The sequence below is a fragment of the Xyrauchen texanus genome, chromosome 30, assembly GCF_025860055.1.
Source record: "Xyrauchen texanus isolate HMW12.3.18 chromosome 30, RBS_HiC_50CHRs, whole genome shotgun sequence".
NCBI lineage: Eukaryota > Metazoa > Chordata > Actinopteri > Cypriniformes > Catostomidae > Xyrauchen > Xyrauchen texanus.
In genome coordinates, this window is record NC_068305.1 from 25,567,357 (window position 1) to 25,587,158 (window position 19,802).

The following is a 19,802-nucleotide window of genomic DNA, read 5'->3' on the forward strand; positions in this document are numbered from 1 at the left end:
CTTTCCCTCTCCCCTCTCCCCTCGTCTCTCCCAGGGCTCCAGAAAGACCTGCGGGCAGGACAGCCTGAAGGGCAACACCTCCCCTCCAGGAAGGGAGGGGAGGGGAGTACGTCATGCTGGAGGAGGGTGCGGCCAGGCCGTTAGGGTGCATGGCCGGTGCTGAGTCACCTAATCAGCCGGGTGAGGCATAAAGACGATCCGGGGCGCCAGTTTGAGAGAGAGACACACACGGCCACTGTGTGTGCACATGTCTCTGTGTTTTATGTTATGTTTCAGTTATTTTATGTCATTAAAGTTGTGTTGACTGTTCGACCGGTTCCCACCTCCTCCTTGCCCATCCTGAACCTGTTACACTTACCTATTTACTGGAACACAAAATCCATCCTGAAAGGGCAGTAAACAATGGAATCAGAGAAAGCGTAACATAAAGTGCTTATACCTGAGGGTGGCACCAAAGCGAATAAATGAATAACTGCAGCTCAAGTGAGAGGAAAGATGACAAATTTGAACGAAAACAGTAGTTTATACTAACAGTTATATATAAATATTTCATAGTGTCATTTTTCTTTTCACCCTTCTGTTAGGTAAGTGCTGCTTATCTTGCTTATATGGACGGTACGTCCCTGAGTCACACATTGTGTTTATTGTGATTATTTGGAGTCCAACAGACCCTACCCTTAAACCTAACTCTAACCTTAAACCTACCACTAAATCTAACCCTAAAGCTAACCTTAGTAACAACGAATGAGTCTCTTGTGAGACTTAGGCTGCCGATGTTATCTTCTAGACACAGATCAGGGAGACTGAATTGATTGGTCATTCACAGTGTTGCTTTAGAGCTTGTTTGGCGCACTTTGTTGGCTGCGATTCTCTGATTGGTGGATCTTTCTCTGCTGGATCATGGATAATTACATTTTTGCCTGGGAAATCCTCTATTAAACAATTAACAACCTCACAATAGATCTGACTTTATAAAATCTCATTTAATTTACCTATGGAGTAGGTATATTTACCTATATATATATGGGGGTTAACCCCAGTATATACCATGATCAATGGAAATATGTAAATGCTTCACGCTTCAAACCCCCAATGTTCAAGCCAAATCTACGCCCTTGACTACAACAGTGGTCCTTATTGTAAAGCATGTAGTTCACATGCTCATGGTAGTTGTAGTTCTTAATAAAATTGTGATAGGAACTAAAAAACACAGAGCGGCTTAAAATTTGGTGTGTAATTTACATTCTAGAACAAAACGTGAAAGTCACTTTAAGAAATGTTTTATTGATAATTATATAAATTATTAATACTACTAATATTACTACTACTACTACTACTAATAAAAATACAATCATAGGAAATTCCCCAGGGAACTCATGGTTCGAAAATGAGAATTGTCTTTCGGGTTTTGGACTACAATTGCTTTCTCAACTGTTCCTTCAGCCTTTCCGTACTTGAACTCCAGTCGCTTGACCCCTTTAAGGAAACCACGCCTATGCTATCTTGACACTTCACACTGCTGGAAAACTGATCGCTGTATATTACAGTGCACGTGCGCTTTCAAACATCATCATGGAAGAGGCGCCTCCACCGTTTCGATGCTTTCGTGAATCACACTCATCTGAGCTGTTCAATGATGACGACGTGCAAACGGTGACCTCGAAAGAGCAGGTCGGCATAACTCTTAGGACCAGTTAGCTAATTGGTATTAGCGCAGAGCTAACTATCTCTTGTAGTATATTGTGGATCTGTGTGCTGGGTGACCTGGTGATATATAGCAAGAATTCCTTATGCTATGTGTTTTGCACGTGCAACTATGTATATACTACTGATACTGCATCCAGCTCACTCGGTTTACATCGCTCCATTGCACATATGCATGTTATGCCATTACGTTTAAAAAAAGCGCTTTTAAACATCAAATAGTCTGGAACTATGTGGAATATTGTACAGTAATAAACATATTTTCATACTTCACTGGTCTATGTTATGATACAATTGTTGATAAAAGGTGTAGTCTACATAATTGAATGGGTGGTTGACAGGTACGCATGAAAAGCCAGAAAAGTGATCTTATAGCACTCAAGTGAAAACATATAGTTCTCTGCTCTAAAATATTTGACAGTGTAATCTCTTAAAAGCATTGAAATGTTTGAGTATTGATTGAAAGTCTGGTATACTTAGTAAGCCAATATTTAATTTACAATATCAACATGTTAGCTGCTAATGTTGCATGACACCCTGGGCAGGATTTGATGTCAACCACCCTTATAAACACTCCGCATTAACCACAGTGGATCCATCTGTCTGCATGTCATTTGGTTTGTTGTTCACATTTTCTGTTTGGTTATCTCACCTCCACATTTTTTGTTTTTTATTTTATCATTATATCCAGAGAAAAGTTGAACGCAGTATTCAAGAGGTATACAGTGTTTACCAGCAAATGCACACCTCACCACAGTAAGTAAAGTTCAGCATTCTCTGGCCATTTACACAGACCTGGATTGATTGCATCTGCAAAGCCCGCTCAGTATTGTTAAAAAGTCAGTTCACCTTCAATGTGCTGCTTTTGGACAGAAATGGCTATTGATCTGTTTTTACAAGAACATGTTTTGTTAATGAAGAGGTCTTTGGCAGCAAACCCATTATCAATTTTTCCTATTTTGTTCAGCAAATTTACATTTTGTAGTGTAGTTTTTTGCTGTTTCATTATTTCATAGCATCAAAGAATATGGAACAACATTCCATGTAGTCAAAATTTCTGTCAAGGCAAGTCAGTCCACTCAGCGGCTATTTTTTTGAATGCTCCCTGGCAGGCTGGGCAGCTATTGGAAGCTTTGTAAACAAGTGTAATATCTTTATCTAAAGGACTTCTTTCCTACGTCCCTTGTTGTTTGTTTTCCAGTAAAAATATATAAACATTGTTAAAACAAGATAAATTTACTTGACAAGCAGATAAATCGAACAAAATTTAGTGTAGGTTATGCCAGGAATGTGCCAGGGTGGTCGACTAAGTCTTCCAACAACTGTCTAGTCGATTAGTGGGTGCGATTACGAACATTAATATTATAGCAGTGGTGGTTTTAATGTAAGATGCGATTCTTAAATGTGACGCAATGTCTTGAAGAGCATTTTGAATGATTATAGCTTACTGGACTTAACAGTGAAAAGTCAGCACAGTAAAACCCTCTCCAAGAAGTTTCCTCTTTTTAACCTTGTGTGACCTAGCGTCCTTCCGCAAGTACTGTGTGTTTTGTCATCGCAGTATGCTATGGATAATATCATTTAATTTAAATCAAACTAAATAGGGAACAAGGGAGCATTCTATAGCTTTCCGGTACAGCCAAATGGATTCTCTCCTAACATCTGACCAAAAATTCCGATTCAGGCTACAGACCACTCAACATGGTTTGTAGGCCTGGGACAATGATAATCAGTACATAGATTCAGAATTTATAATGCATAATTATATTTTAACATGGTTGGCAATGATTGGATGATGCTAGTCTTTACTTTATAACTAAATTGATTATGCTTTTTTTTATTGGTTTTACTTCAGCACTTGTTTGACTGTGCAAAGAAAGAACATTGAGATTTTGTTGCCAAAGGAGAGAAAAAACGTAATAACATAAAAGTAAAATCAAGTCTATCCATCCATCCATCCATCCATCCATCTTCAGCCGCTTATCCAAAGTCGGGTCGCGGGGGCAGCTGCTCCAGAAGGGGGCCCCAAACTTCCCTATCCCGTGCCACATTAACCAGCTCTGACTGGGGCACCCCGAGGCGTTCTCAGGCCAGTGTGGAGATGTAATCTCTCCACCTAGTCCTGGGTCTTCCCCGAGGCCTCCTCCCAGCTGGACGTGCCTGAAACACCTCCCTAGGGAGGCGGCCAGGGGGCATCCTTACCAGATGCCCAAACCACCTCAACTGACTCCTTTCGACGCAAAGGAGCAGCGGCTCTACTCCGAGCTCCTCACGGATGACTGAGCTCCTCACCCTATCTCTAAGGGAGAAGCCCACCACCCTTCTGAGGAAGCCCATTGTGGCCGCTTGTACTCGTGACCTAGTTCTTTCGGTCATGACCCAACCTTCATGACCATAGGTGAGGGTAGGAACAAAGATTGACCGGTAGATCGAGAGCTTTGCCTTTCGGCTCAGCTCTCTTTTCGTGACAACGGTGCGATAGAGCGAGTGCAATACCGCCCCCACTGCCCCGATTCTCCGGCCAACCTGCCGCTCCATTGTCCCCTCACTCGTGAACAAGACCCCGAGGTACTTGAACTCCTTCACTTGGGGCAAAACCTCATTCCCTACCTGGAGTACGCACTCCATCGGTTTCCTGCTGAGAACCATGGCATCAGATTTAGAGGTGCTAATCCTCATCTCAGCTGCTTCACACTCGACTGCCAAGCGATCCAGTGAGAGCTGAAGGTCACGGAGCGATGATGACATGAAGACAACATCATCTGCAAAAAGTAGCGATGAGATCTCCAGCCCACCGAACCGCACACCTTCCCCACCCGGACTACGCCTCGATATCCTGTCCATGAATATCACAAACAGGATTGGTGACAAAGCGCAGCCTTGGAGGAGACCAACCCCTACATGGAATGAACTCGACTTCGTGCCGAGGACCCGGGGACAGCTCTCGCTTTGGACGTACAGGGATTGGATCGCCCTAAAAAGGGACCCCCCCCCCACCCCGTACTCCCGCAGCACCTCCCACAGTCTCTCCCGGGGGACCCGGTCATACGCCTTCTCCAGATCCACAAAACACATGTAGACCGGATGGGCATACTCCCAGGCCCCCTCCAGGATCCTTGCGAGAGTAAAGATCTGGTCCGTCGTTCCACAGCCAGGACAAAAACCGCATTGTTCCTCTTCAATCCGAGGTTCGACAATCGGCCGAACCCTCCTCTCCAGCACCTTGGAGTAAACTTTACCAGGGAGGCTGAGAAGTGTGATACCCCTGTAGTTGGCACACACTCCTCTGATCCCCCTTTTTGAAGAGGGGAACCACCACCCCGTTCTGCCACTCCTTAGGCACTGTCCCAGATTTCCACGCAATGTTGAAGAGGCGTGTCATCCATAACACCCCCTCCACATCCAAAGCTTTCAGCATTTCTGGTCGGATCTCATCAATCCCCGGGGCTTTGCCACTGCGGAGTTGTTTGACTACCTCAGTGACCTCCCCCAGGGAAATAGAATCTGATCCCCCATCAGCCTCCGGCTCTGCCTCTACCATAGATGGCGTGTGGGATTTTGGAGTTCTTCAAAGTGTTCCTTCCACCGCCCAATAACCTCCTCGGTTGAGGTCAACAGCGTCCCATCTTTGCTGTATACAGCTTGGATGGTTCCCCGTTTCCCCCTCCTAAGGTGGCGGACGGTTTTCCAGAAGCACTTTGGTGCGGACCGAAAGTCCTTCTCCATGGCTTCTCCGAACTTTTCCCACACCCACTGCTTTGCTTCCCTCACGGCCAAGGCCGCAGCCCTTCGGGCCTGTCGGTACCTTGCAACTGCCTCCGGAGACCTCCGGGACAACAAATCCCGGAAGGCCTCTTTCTTCAGTCGGACGGCTTCCCTGACCACCAGTGTCCACCACGGTGTTCGAGGGTTACCACCCCTTGCGGCACCTAAAACCTTGAGGCCGCAGCTCTCCACCGCGGCTTCGGCAATGGAAGCTTTGAACATTGCCCACTCCGGTTCAATGTCCCCAACCTCCACAGGGATGCCTGAAAAGCTCCGCCGGAGGTGTGAGTTGAAGATCTCGCGGACAGGGACCTCCTCCAAACGTTCCCAGTTCACCCTCACTACTCGCTTGGGCTTCCCAGGTCTGTCCAGAGTCTTTCCCCAACCCCTGACCCAACTCGCCACCAGATGGTGAGCGGTTGACAGCTCTGCCCCTCTCTTCACCCGAGTGTCCAAAACATATGGCCTCAGATCCGACGACACGATTACAAAATCGATCATCGACCTTCGGCCTAGGGTGCTCTGGTACCACTTACACTTATGAGCATCCTTATGTTCGAACATGGTGTTTGTTATAGATAATCCATGACTAGCACAGAAGTCTAATAACAAACATCCACTTGAGTTCAGATCAGGGAGGCCGTTCCTCCCAATCACGCCTTTCCAGGTGTCCCTGTCATTTCCTACGTGTGTGTTGAAGTCACCCAGCATCACTATGGAGTCCCCTACTGGGGCCCTATTCAGGACTCCATTCAGGGTCTCCAAGAAGGCAGAATACTCTGAACTGCTGTTCGGTGCATATGCACGGACAACAGTCAGAGTTTTCCCCCCCACAACCCGTAGGCGTAGGGAGGCTGACCCTCTCGGCCCACCGGGTAAACTCCAACGTAGTGGTGCTCAGCCGGGGACTCGTGAGTATCCCCACACCCGCCCGTCGCCTCACACCCTGGGAAACTCCAGAGAAGAATAGAGTACATCCCCTATCCAGGAGTATGGATCCAGAGCCAAAACTGTGCGTCGATGTAAGCCCCACCAGATCCAACTGGTAACGCTCCACCTCCCTCACCAGTTCCGGCTCCTTCCCCCCCAGTGAGGTGACATTCCACGTCCCCAGAGCCAGCCTTTGCTGCCGGGTCTGGTCCGTCGAGGCCCACGGCCTTCACTGCCGCCCATATGTCAAATCAAGTCATGTCAGCATAATTTTTATTTTCCCAATACACATTGTTCCAAAGCAGCTTTACAGAAAATCAGCTGTAATGTCTGTAACATCTGTAAAAAAGAATAACCAACACTCCTGGAAACATAGTAAACAAATCCTTTTTTTTTTTCTTAGTATGTAGTTTAAAAAATTTGGGCTGAATTTATTACATAAATACTGTATGTAGATAAAGAAACTTTGAAGAAGATTAAGAAGAATAACAATTGCCTTGTATGCACTTGGTTCTTTTCTGCATGTTTTCCACAATGACAATTAAAACAGTGTACACTAAAATTCAATGCATTAATCACTATTTAATGTATTAATGTTTCCACGCAGCCTGTCAGTTCAGTGACAAAAGGCCAATCAGGACAAATCGAATTATTCTGCCAAGGAAATACAACACATTTGCCAACTTTCAGCATTAATCCACTTGAAGCTTTTCTGGTGAAGGCCAAATGAGGCTCTGATCTCAAGGCAAACTCACATGTAATGATTGTGTTGTCTGTGGCCCAGTAGAGAGCAGCAGAGGAGGGAGCGAGCAGGGGTAATGATCAGTTCTCTCAGATGAGGCACCCTCAAATTAGACATGCCCCAGCACTTCTGTGGCTAACACTGAAGTCAAGCGTACTGTGTAGAGGCAGTGTTCTGACTCACTGGCTGGGTCATTTTTAACACTAGTATTTCCATTGATGTGGATAATTGGAGGATGCAGGCTTAGTGGTTGGACCTGCTTCACAAATACGATTCTAGAGTCATTATTCCTGGATTTTTACAAAGGTCTTTTAAAATCTTTATGTTGAATGGTGAAAGCAATTTACAGTAGCCTCAAAACGTATTTGGATTAGAGGTCGACCAATATATCGCATTTAAAGATTAATTGTGGCAATAGTTGCTTTTTGGAATTATTGGTCATCTGCAAAAAATCGACACCAATAGGTGCTGATATTGTTGTTCCTCCTTGTTTCTCTGTTGTCCACACTGCAGAATGGCTTTGTTCTACAGTATAACAATGGCCTCCTAGAGATGAAACAAAACCAATTGTCACCTCTTGGAAGCTGTCATCTTTGACAACATTCATCCATATTTGATCCTCAAGTCAATATACAGTGAGGAAAATAAGTATTTGAACACCCTGCTATTTTGCAAGTTCTCCCACTTGGAAATCATGGAGGGGTCTGAAATTGTCATCGTAGGTGCATGTCCACTGTGAGAGACATAATCTAAAAAAAAAAATCCAGAAATCACAATGTATGATTTTTTTAACTATTTATTTGTATAATACAGCTGCAAATAAGTATTTGAACACCTGTCTATCAGCTAGAATTCTGACCCTCAAAGACCTGTTAGTCTGCCTTTAAAATGTCCACCTCCACTCCATTTATTATCCTAAATTAGATGCACCTGTTTGAGGTCGTTAGCTGCATAAAGACACCTGTCCACCCCATACAATCAGTAAGAATCCAACTACTAACATGGCCAAGACCAAAGAGCTGTCCTTAGACACTAGAGACAAAATTGTACAACTCCACAAGGCTGGAAAGGGCTACGGGGAAATTGCCAAGCAGCTTGGTGAAAGAAGGTCCACTGTTGGAGCAATCATTAGAAAATGGAAGAAGCTAAACATGACTGTCAATCTCCCTCGGACTGGGGCTCCATGCAAGATCTCACCTCGTGGGGTCTCAATGATCCTAAGAAAGGTGAGAAATCAGCCCAGAACTACACGGGAGGAGCTGGTCAATGACCTGAAAAGAGCTGGGACCACCGTTTCCAAGGTTACTGTTGGTAATACACTAAGACGTCATGGTTTGAAATCATGCATGGCACGGAAGGTTCCCCTGCTTAAACCAGCACATGTCAAGGCCTGTCTTAAGTTTGCCAATGACCATTTGGATGATCCAGAGGAGTCATGGGAGAAAGTCATGTGGTCAGATGAGACCAAAATAGAACTTTTTGGTCATAATTCCACTAACCGTGTTTGGAGGAAGAAAAATGATAAGTACCATCCCAAGAACACCATCCCTACTGTGAAGCATGGGGGTGGTAGCATCATGCTTTGGGGGTGTTTTTCTGCACATGGGACAGGGCGACTGCACTGTATTAAGGAGAGGATGACTGGGGCCATGTATTGCGAGATTTTGGGGAACAACCTCCTTCCCTCAGTTAGAGCATTGAAGATGGGCCGAGGCTGGGTCTTCCAACATGACAATGACCCGAAGCACACAGCCAGGATAACCAAGGAGTGGCTCTGTAAGAAGCATATCAAGGTTCTGGCGTGGCCTAGCCAGTCTCCAGACCTAAACCCAATAGAGAATCTTTGGAGGGAGCTCAAACTCCGTGTTTCTCAGCGACAGCCCAGAAACCTGACTGATCTAGAGAAGATCTGTGTGGAGGAGTGGGCCAAAATCCCTCCTGCAGTGTGTGCAAACCTGGTGAAAACTACAGAAAAGGTTTGACCTCTGTAATTGCAAACAAAGGCTACTGTACCAAATATTAACATTGATTTTCTCAGGTGTTCAAATACTTATTTGCAGCTGTATCGTACAAATAAATAGTTAAAAAATCATACATTGTGATTTCTGGATTTTTTTTTTTTGATTATGTCTCTCACAGTGGACATGCACCTACGATGACAATTTCAGACCCCTCCATGATTTCCAAGTGGGAGAACTTGCAAAATAGCAGGGTGTTCAAATACTTATTTTCCTCACTGTACATATTTAGTTATTTTCATTAGATAATGAGGGCATGCAAAGAAAAATGCGACTATATGGAAACATGCCCTGTCAGCATATACATCATGTCTCCAGCTTCACATCTTGCGAATAAAAATGTAAAACCTCATTTGGTGAAATTAATATCTATATCTACAGTAGCAATAAAAATGATTAAATCCCCCAAGACAGTAAAGATTTACTAAGGTAAGCTTTTCTTAAGTCCCAGAATTTTTAAACATTAAATCTATATCAGTTGAGTGACACACTGAAAGTGTGAATATATATATATATATATATATATATATATATATATATATATATATATATATAACCTAATATTTCTAAATAGCAGTATTAAAAAACAAAAAAAAAAAAACTATAATAATTAGTGATGACAAGAATGACCCCATACCCACAGTCAAGCATGGAGGTGTATCAGTCCTGTTATGGGGTGTTTTGCGGCTGCAGGATATGGCTATCCTGACTATGTGACTGACACCATGGATTCTTTAAAGTATCTGGCCATTTTGGCAAAAATGTGATTCATTCAGTGTGTAAATTGAAGCATGATGATCACTAGACTTTTCCAGCAAGGGATGGGTCGTGGAATGTCTTTTAATGGCCTTTTCAGTCCATCATTTAAAATCCCATTGCAAATCTTTGTTGGGATTTCAAGAAAGCAGTGGTAACACTGAAACCAAAGAATGCCAATGAGCTAGAAGCTTTTGCTCATGAGAAATGTGTACGTATTCTAATAGAGAGGTGTCCGAAGCCTGAGAACACTTTCCTGAAACATTTATTTGCTGTTATTAAGGGTAAAGGATTCTCCACAATGATTGACTTGGGGGTTGAATAGTTTTGACATGACATTTGTGGAGACAATTAGTTATTTTTTTATTTAAAAATGTGGGTAAACTGAACACTTTGTTCTCAAAATCACTCAAATGTGTATTAAAAACTTGTAACTTTGTTTACTGAGGCTTTCGTTGATGTGTTTAAATTCACATCACCAGAACGTATTGCTGGTCAGTTTTTGATTGCAACTGTATATCTACAGTATATACACTCACAGACCACTTTATTAGGTACGCTTGTACACCTACATATTCATGAGATTTATCTAATCAGCCAATCATGTGGCAGCAGTGCACATGATGTTTTTGGGCACCATTCTGAGGAAACTCTAGAGACTGTTGTGCATGAAAATCCCAAGAGATCAGCAGTTATAGAAATACACAAACCAGCCCATCTGGCACCAAAATTCATGCCGCTGTCAAAATGACTCAGATCAACATTTTTACCCCGTTCTGATGGTTAATGTGAACATTAACTGATGCTCCTGACCCTTACCTGAATTATTTTATGCGTTGTAATTCTGCCACACAATTGTGTGATTGGATATTTGCATGAATATGTAGGTTTACCTAATAAAGTGGTCAGTGAACGTATATCTATATCTACATCTACATATGTCTATATACCTTCAAAAATCTGGAAAATATATAGGCTATAATTGTTATTAAACAAAACACATATGAAGCATAGACATTATTGTATGTTTATTTATATAACTGTAAAGGGATCAATTCCTTATAGTAAGAAAAGAAAAAAAATTTTTTAACAGTCAATAAATCGATTGATCTGCCAATTAATTGGTTATTGGCCTTTTCCACCACCTTAGTTATCGGTACTTGCAAAATCCACTATCGGTCGACCACTAATTTGGACACTTTTGGACACTGAAGTCACACTTAAAATATGTGGATTTGATTGCATCAGGTTACAAAATATTGAATTAAGTGGCATCTTCAAACTACTAATTTCTTTGTAGCCATTTTTGCAATTATTTTTAACTGGTACCATGGTAATTTTTTGTGGATGTATGTAGTCGGTTTCCTTCAATTCATACAGGTGTCCTAGCAGAGTAACCACAGGTGTAGTACATCACATTAGTAATGGAGTTTCCGCAGAGTTTGACAGCCAGAATGTGTCCAAATACTTTTTGACAATGTGTTTGTGCTGCATTTAAAAAAAAAAAAAAAAAAAAGCTACTTGGTTTAATATCTTGTTTTATAATGCAAAGACATGGCTTAAGTGTCCAAATACTTTATGGGGCCACTGCATATTTTAAGAAGCTATCTTAAAATAATGATTTGTACTTAGTACAACTTGAAATAAACCAAGAATAGCTAGATCAAATCGGATAACACAGACAGATGACCCCCCTCCTTTTTTTCAGGCCCGCTCTACTTCGAGAACAACACTATCATTATTTGAAGAAAGGTTTAAGCCATCTCTCTGACGCATATGAGGTGAGCAGTGTTTTTCAAATTAACTTAACAGGCTACTCAAATACATACAGTTGGATAGCTTCACACAACACACAAAATTGTTTAATACAAAGTCGTTAAGGATCTAAGGCCTTGCACTTTTAACTTGTACATACGTGGGGTGGGTGGGAGAGAACACAATGCTTCAAAGTAGCTGTACGTCTGTGTATTTGTACGAGAACACCATGTTCCAAAGTAGCTCTCTGTGTGAGAGAGGTGGTAATGGCTGCTGAATCTGCATGTTGTCTGGATTCAGTGTTTGGATGCCAGCCGGCCTTGGCTCTGCTATTGGATCCTGCACAGTCTGGAGCTGCTAGAGGAGCCCGTGCCAGCAGCAGTTTGCTCTGAGTGAGTACTGGCTGGACCACATCAATTTTGGTGCACTGTACATGTGGTGTGGATGCAGGTGGTTGGGTGCTCTTCCCCAGTTACTATCCTGGTCTTAATGTGTTCACTGCACAGTGACTTTTATTTTTCTATTTTTCTCCTGAATTTGGCATGCCCAATTCCCAATGTGCTCTTAAGTCCTCATGGCGGCGTAGTGACTCGCCTCAGTCCGGGAGGCGGTGGACGAATCTCAGTTGCTTTCACATCCGAGACCGTCAATCTGCGCATCTTATCAAGTGACTTGTTGAGTATGTTACCGTGGAAACATGGCATGTGTGGAGGCTTCACGCTATTCTCCACAGCATTCACGCACAACTCGCCATGCACCCCACCGATAGCCACATTATAGTGACCACGAGGAGGTTACGCCATGTGACTACCCTCCCTAGCCAATTTGGTTGCTTAGGAGACCTGGCTGGAGTCACTCATAACACCCTGGATTCGAACTCGTGACTCCAGGGGTGGTAGTCAGTGTCTTTACTCGCTGAGCTAAAGGCCAAATTGAGGTGAGTAATCGCGCCACCATAAGGACCTTCTAAGTAGTGGGAATTGGGCATTCCAAATTGGGAGAAAAGGGGGAAAAAAGTCTGTTTAATAGGTGAATTAAAAGAATATTCTAGCTTCAATTCAATTTAAGTGTAATCGACAGCATTTGTGGCATAATTTTGATTACCACAAAATAGAATTTCAATTTGTCCCTCCTTTGTTTAAAAATAAACAAAATCTGGGTTACAGTAAGGTGCTTACAATGCAAGTGAATGGAGCCAGCCCATAAACATTAAAATACACATTATTTCAAAAGTATAGCCACAATACGTAAACATTAGATGTGTTAACTGATTTTAGTGTATGTCAGATTCAAATTGGAGATTGGAATATAATTGGTATATATGTTTAATCGCTACCAAATCTTCTTTTTCTAGTTCTCTTGTAATCTCAACCCAAATACATCTTGCGCTTATGTGCTTGTCATAAACATGACAAACATAAATGTTGTCTGCTAGCATGTGCCAGTTCCTGGCCAGATGTCAAAGCCCGACAGGTGGCTTCGGTGGAGGCCCAGGTCAGCATGCTCACCTGGCGCCCACTTACGCAGCTGTCAACGCCCTTTGCATCCTGGGCACAGAGGAGGCCTACAGCGTCATAAACAGGTCTCACATCTGCTTTGTATTATATATTGTTTACCGTCAGGTGTTGCTTTGATCATATTGCCATAACAACATATGCATTTTACCCCTTCCCCCATCAGAGAGAAGCTCCTGGACTTCCTGTACTCCGTGAAGCAGCCAGATGGTTCCTTTGTGATGCATGTGGGCGGGGAAGTGGATGTCAGGTGAGCTGTGTCGCCGTGGTTTCAACATACCCTGAAGCTTCCTCACAGCAGCCATATATCTGTTTATTCCCCATGGTCTGATGTTACTATGCTGAGGCATTTTTCAAGGGTGACCTTTTACTGTTCCCTACAGACAGATCAGTGCAAAAAGGTCTTCATGTTCACCATAGGTCAGCATTAAAGAAATTAAGTCTCTTTGAAAAGTAATGCCTTATTTCTATAAGGATTTTCAGCAAAGCACTTTCTGTATCAACTTGAATTAAATGGTTATTAACATGATTTTGCTCATACTGTACTAACTGTACTCTTACACTTGTGTTTGTGATCTGACAGGAGTGCATACTGTGCGGCTTCTGTGGCTTCACTTACAAATATTATCACACCCACCCTGTTTGATGGGACCCACAATTGGATTATCAGGTAATATATATTGTGCCAACCCTGTTACATTCAAAATATTTCGATTTGAATGTTACAATGTTGAAGATCAGTGGGTCATTCCGTGTCAGCTCAATCAGAGGTTTCTGGCTCCAAATTTTGAAAAAAGATTCAAAAGAGTTTTCACATCTTTTTAACTACAGGTTAAAAAATACCCTTAGAATTGTGCCAGTATTATTATTTAATTTGAACTCCCATAAGACATTATATAAAAGACTTTATCACCCCTTGTTGCCTTATAAGCGAATGGTGTGGGACCAAGAATTAGAAAAACAAAAAGTTTTTCCAATGTTGCAGTGAATATAACTCCAGAATTATGGCAGATATCTTAATATCCATTTATATTCTGGTTTGGAACAAATTTCCCTTTTTTTGTATCTTCCTTTTATGCCCCTATATGATTAAATCCCAGTGAGCGCTCAATAACTACGTTTCCATCCAAGGATTTTTTTTGCCAAAAAAGTTTTGGCGTATCAAAATAAAGCTGATGGAAACGCACATTATCACTAAAATGTCCCAAATGTCGACATAATATTTTTCAGTTTAACTCAAGCGGATAAACTACGGTGATGCATCAAATGGATTTATCTTTATGGCATATAGAGCCGATCTGCAAATGTGACACTTCCAGGAGTGCCAACACAAATATCTCGTGCACATTGAACAAATGAATGGCCACTGTTTGCGATTTAATTTAATCGCAGTATCCATCCGTTTTGGTATCCATCCGCAGTATCCAAAACTTGCAGCCCAATTCTATTAAATTATTGTTTTAGTTTACTTTTTCAAAAATGCTGGCAAAAACCCCTGTATTAAATTAAATAAATTATCAAACGAAAAAAGCATTAATAAACTATTTAATTACCAAACTAAAAATCCCCCCATTAAATAAAAAAAATGAATTGCCTAACAAAAAAATTTTTTTTTTAGACCTATATGTACCTTTTCTTTTCTAGCTTTACCCTGTTCTGTAGATGAATAAAGTCGGCTAAATGACGTTCTCAGAATATTCTTTTTGTTTGTAAGTTTTCCAGACTATAAACTATCAGAACTATTTGTCCAGTGCTGAGTTCACTTTCAGAAAATGAGCTTTTGAACATTTAAAAACTTTTAAATATTTTAAATCTAACACTTTTTGCCTCGGATCGCATTTACTGCTTCTTCAGAAAATATAAATGTGCATTTTGAAGCTAAAATAAATTTTAGACGATAATCAAGTTCAGTTGGTTGTTGAAAGTGGCTGGAGAAATATGCGGGACATAATGCAGTTGTGATGGCAATGCTTTAGATTAGATGATTGTTCAAATTATTGAATATCAGGAATGTATCATATGAATGTATCATATGTAAACCCAGATATAACACTGCATAAATGTTTTTCTTTAATATCTGTGCACACCGCATATACACTCGATTGATGGTCCTTATATTGAGACAGAAAGTTCCCCACTACTTTGTGCTGGTTGACAGCTTGAACAGGACCATGACAAACCGCTTTCGGGTCGGAACCGGTGCCAACCAGCGATATGCATCAGGACCAATATTGCAGTCCTATCGGAAGGGCAGCAGCTCCCTTTTGATTGCAATTCCTCGTCTTCTGATTACATTTATTTGTGAAATTAAAATGACAGAAAGCTGTCTAATTTTAATGAATTGTCTCAATACTCTTCCCATTTGACCAAAACTTCTGAGTAAAAAAATGTGTGACATCTGGGAGGTGAATTAGCGATAAACACACATTTCTGAATGGAAACGGCTTCAGGGCAGATTTCCAAAACCAAAACTTATGCAACAAAGTGTTTTTTTAGGCATGACGTCATCCCGCACACCCTTTTTATCGATAAAAGGCCATTTGAATGCAAACGGCCTTTTTTATTTTCGCATTTTCACTTTGTCGATAACAAAATAGCGTGAAAGGTGGATGGAAACTAGGTGGCACAGTGTGTAAATTGTACAGATTTGTTTGTAAAACCAAATGCGTGTCATACGATATGAAGATTTTTATTTTATTTTTTGTAAAAAATGTAAAAGTACAAATAATGTTGAAAAGAAAATGTGCTTTTTTTAATTGATGTAAAAACAATAATGTTAAAATGTTAGTTAGTGCAATACCCAGATCTAGTTTTAGATGTAAAAAATTTACGTCTGAAATGCATCATTAGGGGCCCAAGCAACAAAGGTGCTTTTATGCCCTAAATGTGTCTGGGTGTGGCATTTAATATTTTGGGTCTCAGCATTTTTTATGTGTATAATTTTTTTAAATATTTTTTTTATATATATTAACAAAATCATAAATTTCAGCTAGGTAAGTTCCTGAAATTTGGTTGATTTTAAATAATAACCCCAGTCCAAAATGTGTAATAATGACCTTAGCGTGCAAATATTATTGCACCACAATATGTAAATTTAAATACTAATAATCAAAAACACAGTAAGATTTAGCATCTTGATCAAAAATGTACAGTACCGTTCAAAAGTTTAGGGTCACTTATTCATTCTTTATTTTCTTGTCTTCACATTTTAGAATAATAGTAAATTTATCAAAACATTTGATAAACATGGAATAACATAAATGGATCTATGGGAATTATGTTGTGACTAAACAAAATCCAAAATAAATCTAAACTTTGTTATATTTTAGCATCTTCAAAGTAGTGACCCTTTGCCTAGATTTCACAGACATGTACTCTTGACATTTTCTCAATCAACTTCTTGAGGTATAACCCTGGGATACATTTTAAACAATATTGAAGGAGTTCCCATCTATGTTGGGCAATTATTGGCTGCTTTTCTTTATTATTTAGTCCAAGTCATCCATTTAAAAAAAATAAAATGCATTTTAATAATTTTTTTGTTTTGTAATTAAATAAATTAATATGGTGGCACAATTATATATTTGTCTACAAAACTAATTTCAAACATTTAAGCACACGCCTTCAGATCAAAAGATTTTTATGATCATGAGAAACATTTCAGTCAAGTGACCCCAAACTTTTGTAAATATTTATTTAATTATCCATAACAAATTTGTAAGATATAACAAGGTTGAAAAAAACTGATGACATGCATGATATATATATATATTTTTAAAAAGCAACATTTAGGTAAAAAAAATTTTTTTTAGCAATTAAAATGTAATTGTTTTGAATGTGGACATGGTGCAAATTATATTATTATATAAAGAAACATTTAATAAAGTTTAGTATCATTTCAATTGTTTTTGCATTACACACTAAACTGTGTTAGTTCCATCAAAAAATGTGACTTAAGTTGAGTTTCCCAAAAAATGAACCACAAATACTAAGTTATGTTTTGGATTCCGTTGGCCTTTAGCTGTCAGAACTGGGAGGGTGGTTTAGGTGGAGTACCAGGACTTGAGGCACATGGTGGCTACACCTTCTGTGGCACTGCTACCCTGGTGATCCTGGGCAAAGAACATATGCTGGATCTCAAAGCCTTGTTAGTAAGTCCTAATCTTCTCTTCTGTTTTCCCTTTCTATTTAACCTGATACTTCCTGTCCCTAAGTGTGAATAAACTGTGGTTTATAAGATCCGTTAAAGGTCAGTTGTGTGTTTTCTGAACTTTGGAGGAGGATAACTGTCTTAAGGGATCTCATTACTGGTACCTCAGGGACATTAAACATGTTAACATGCTTTGATATATTACCATCAATGTGCCGGTATCCTGTAAATGCTTATATCAGCAGTTCTTCAGGGTCTTAAGCAGATATTGCCATTTGAAGATTTTTGTCACTGTGTGCAGACAAGTTTTTCTTAACAACAAGACATCAACACTAATGACCTTCCTATGTTGCTACACGTAAATGAGAGGTTTTTCTTCCTTGTTCTGTCCTTAGCGCTGGGTAACCAGTAGACAAATGCGGTTTGAAGGTGGATTCCAGGGTCGAACTAACAAGTTGGTGGATGGGTGTTACTCCTTCTGGCAAGCAGGGATTTTACCATTACTCCACAGGGCTCTTTTTAAAGAAGGTGAACTATCAACTTCTGACAAAACTTGCTTTTTATATGAAACCTTTAGCAATGAGCAAGCAAAGCAAAAATTGTACAACGTTCTTATGGTTATTCTTGCCTTATATTGAATTACATCCCACATTATGTTCTGCTTTGTGTCATACCATAAATTCTATATGATCATAAAGCATTGTAGTACACTATTTTTGCTTTGCATAGCGCATTCATAAGGTTCATAGATGATTTGTGTACTGAGCATGTGGTTGATGAAGCAGATTTTGTATTTCATGGGGTCTTGAAGGATTTAGTAGATAACTATGAAAATATGACACTGTGTGTATAGGAGATTCAACGCTGAGTGTGAGTAGCTGGATGTTTGAGAGAAAAGCCCTACAGGAATACATCCTTCTCTGCTGCCAGAATCCTGGTGGAGGCCTTCTGGACAAACCGGGCAAGTGAGTACAGCTCTTACACTGGAGACGCATACACAAATAAATACATACAGTATGTAATAGTTTGTCAGACCAAAACAATTAATGTAACATATTGCAACTTGAAATCAACAGTATTGTGTCCAATAAAACTTAGCGGATATACCAATTTCATAGTTTTTTAGGATGAGTAAAGGTATTCAAAGTTTTAATATTTGGTCCGTTAGACTAAAGTCTATACAAAATGAAATAGCCTAAGTTAAAGCAATGGCAAAACAATGCTAAAGGCAAATAATAAAATGCTACTAACTATATAATTGGGCAGAGTTGGGATAGTAGAATAAATAGCAAAGTCTTTTGCAGTTGACATAAAAAACCAAGCCCATAAAAGCACAAAGTCTAAACTCTTTTGTATTTTACATTGGTATTACAATAATTAGGCCAGTGTTTGTGGTAAATCACAGTTCTGCTGTTATGCATTTACAAAATTGTCAGTTTTGCTATTCCGCCAATGTCATGTTAATCATTTTGCATACTGTCATTGAATCTTGTTTCATGTTTTTAACTATACCTGATTGGACCATACTTTTATAATATATTTTTTTTATGGAATCCCCACAGGTCTAGAGATTTCTACCACACGTGCTACTGTTTGAGTGGACTCTCAATAGCACAGCATTTTGGAAATATAGATCTCCATAACGAGCTGATCCTCGGTCAAGATGAGAACAGACTGGTATTAAATACTGAAAATCTTTAGTAAGTACACATTGAGATTACTGTATTAATATTATTAACCGAATATCCTCATATGTCAAATCAGGCACCAACTCATCCAATTTACAACATCTGCCCGGAGAAGGTTGCCCAAGCAATTGAACACTTTCACAGGCTTCCGGTTCCTGATCAGACAGGAGCCACACCAAGTGCGATGGACCAGTCATAGACTTGAACTCATTTTGGAAATGAGCTAGATTGAATGCTGTAGCCAGCCATATGTCCTTTGTTGGTATGTACTACAGATGGGGAATATACTCGGAGGGCCTGATCTGCTACAGCTTCAGCATGGGATTTTATCATTTCTGGCAAGGAATTCATTGGAGACTTGACAAGGTGTTTTTCATATACCAGCCATTGATTTAAATTTTATTGTAAACAACAATGTATTTTGGGATTTGGTAAATGTTTCCCAAAGTGCTTGTGCTGTAGGTTCTGGACCGAAATAAAGATTTTTACCATTATATCATTGGGCAGTCCATTACTTGACTTTCTGATATCCATTATCTTTGGTTAATGGGTCCTTTTGTTGACTTACCTGATTGAAAGTAAAATAGTACTGGAAATCAGAGTAGTTTGTATACAAACTTCATGCTGCTCAGCCATGAGTACAATCTTTAATTTGCAGCCAATGGTTACAAAATCTAAAAATATCTGTGCTGCTTATTGAGCAAAACATTAAAAACTATTCCAGTTGTTACTAGACTTCATAACAATATTGGTGCAAAGTCAGCCAAAAGGAATCACACA

General features: G+C 40.3%; 1 protein-coding gene across 1 annotated transcript; it reads left to right on the plus strand.

Moving 5' to 3' along the window:
- Positions 1–1,482: 1,482 nt before the first annotated feature.
- Positions 1,483–19,507, plus strand: LOC127623716 (protein farnesyltransferase subunit beta-like). Its single transcript, XM_052098180.1, has 12 exons — positions 1,483–1,671; positions 2,396–2,460; positions 11,624–11,696; positions 11,971–12,062; positions 13,106–13,252; positions 13,351–13,434; positions 13,768–13,854; positions 17,206–17,335; positions 17,730–17,862; positions 18,188–18,299; positions 18,897–19,011; positions 19,099–19,507. The coding sequence occupies exons 1-12, from the start codon at positions 1,573–1,575 to the stop codon at positions 19,219–19,221; spliced, it is 1,260 nt and encodes a 419-aa protein (XP_051954140.1). The 5' UTR covers positions 1,483–1,572; the 3' UTR covers positions 19,222–19,507.
- Positions 19,508–19,802: the final 295 nt, after the last annotated feature.

Coding starts and splice junctions, on each gene's coding strand:
- LOC127623716 (XM_052098180.1), top strand. CDS start 1,573: ATGGAAGAGGCGCCTCCACCGTTTCGATGCTTTCGTGAATCACACTCA. Junction 2,461..11,623: donor CAAATGCACACCTCACCACA/GTAAGTAAAGTT, acceptor CCTTTTTTTCAG/GCCCGCTCTACTTCGAGAAC. Junction 19,012..19,098: donor GTCAAGATGAGAACAGACTG/GTATTAAATACT, acceptor ATGTCAAATCAG/GCACCAACTCATCCAATTTA.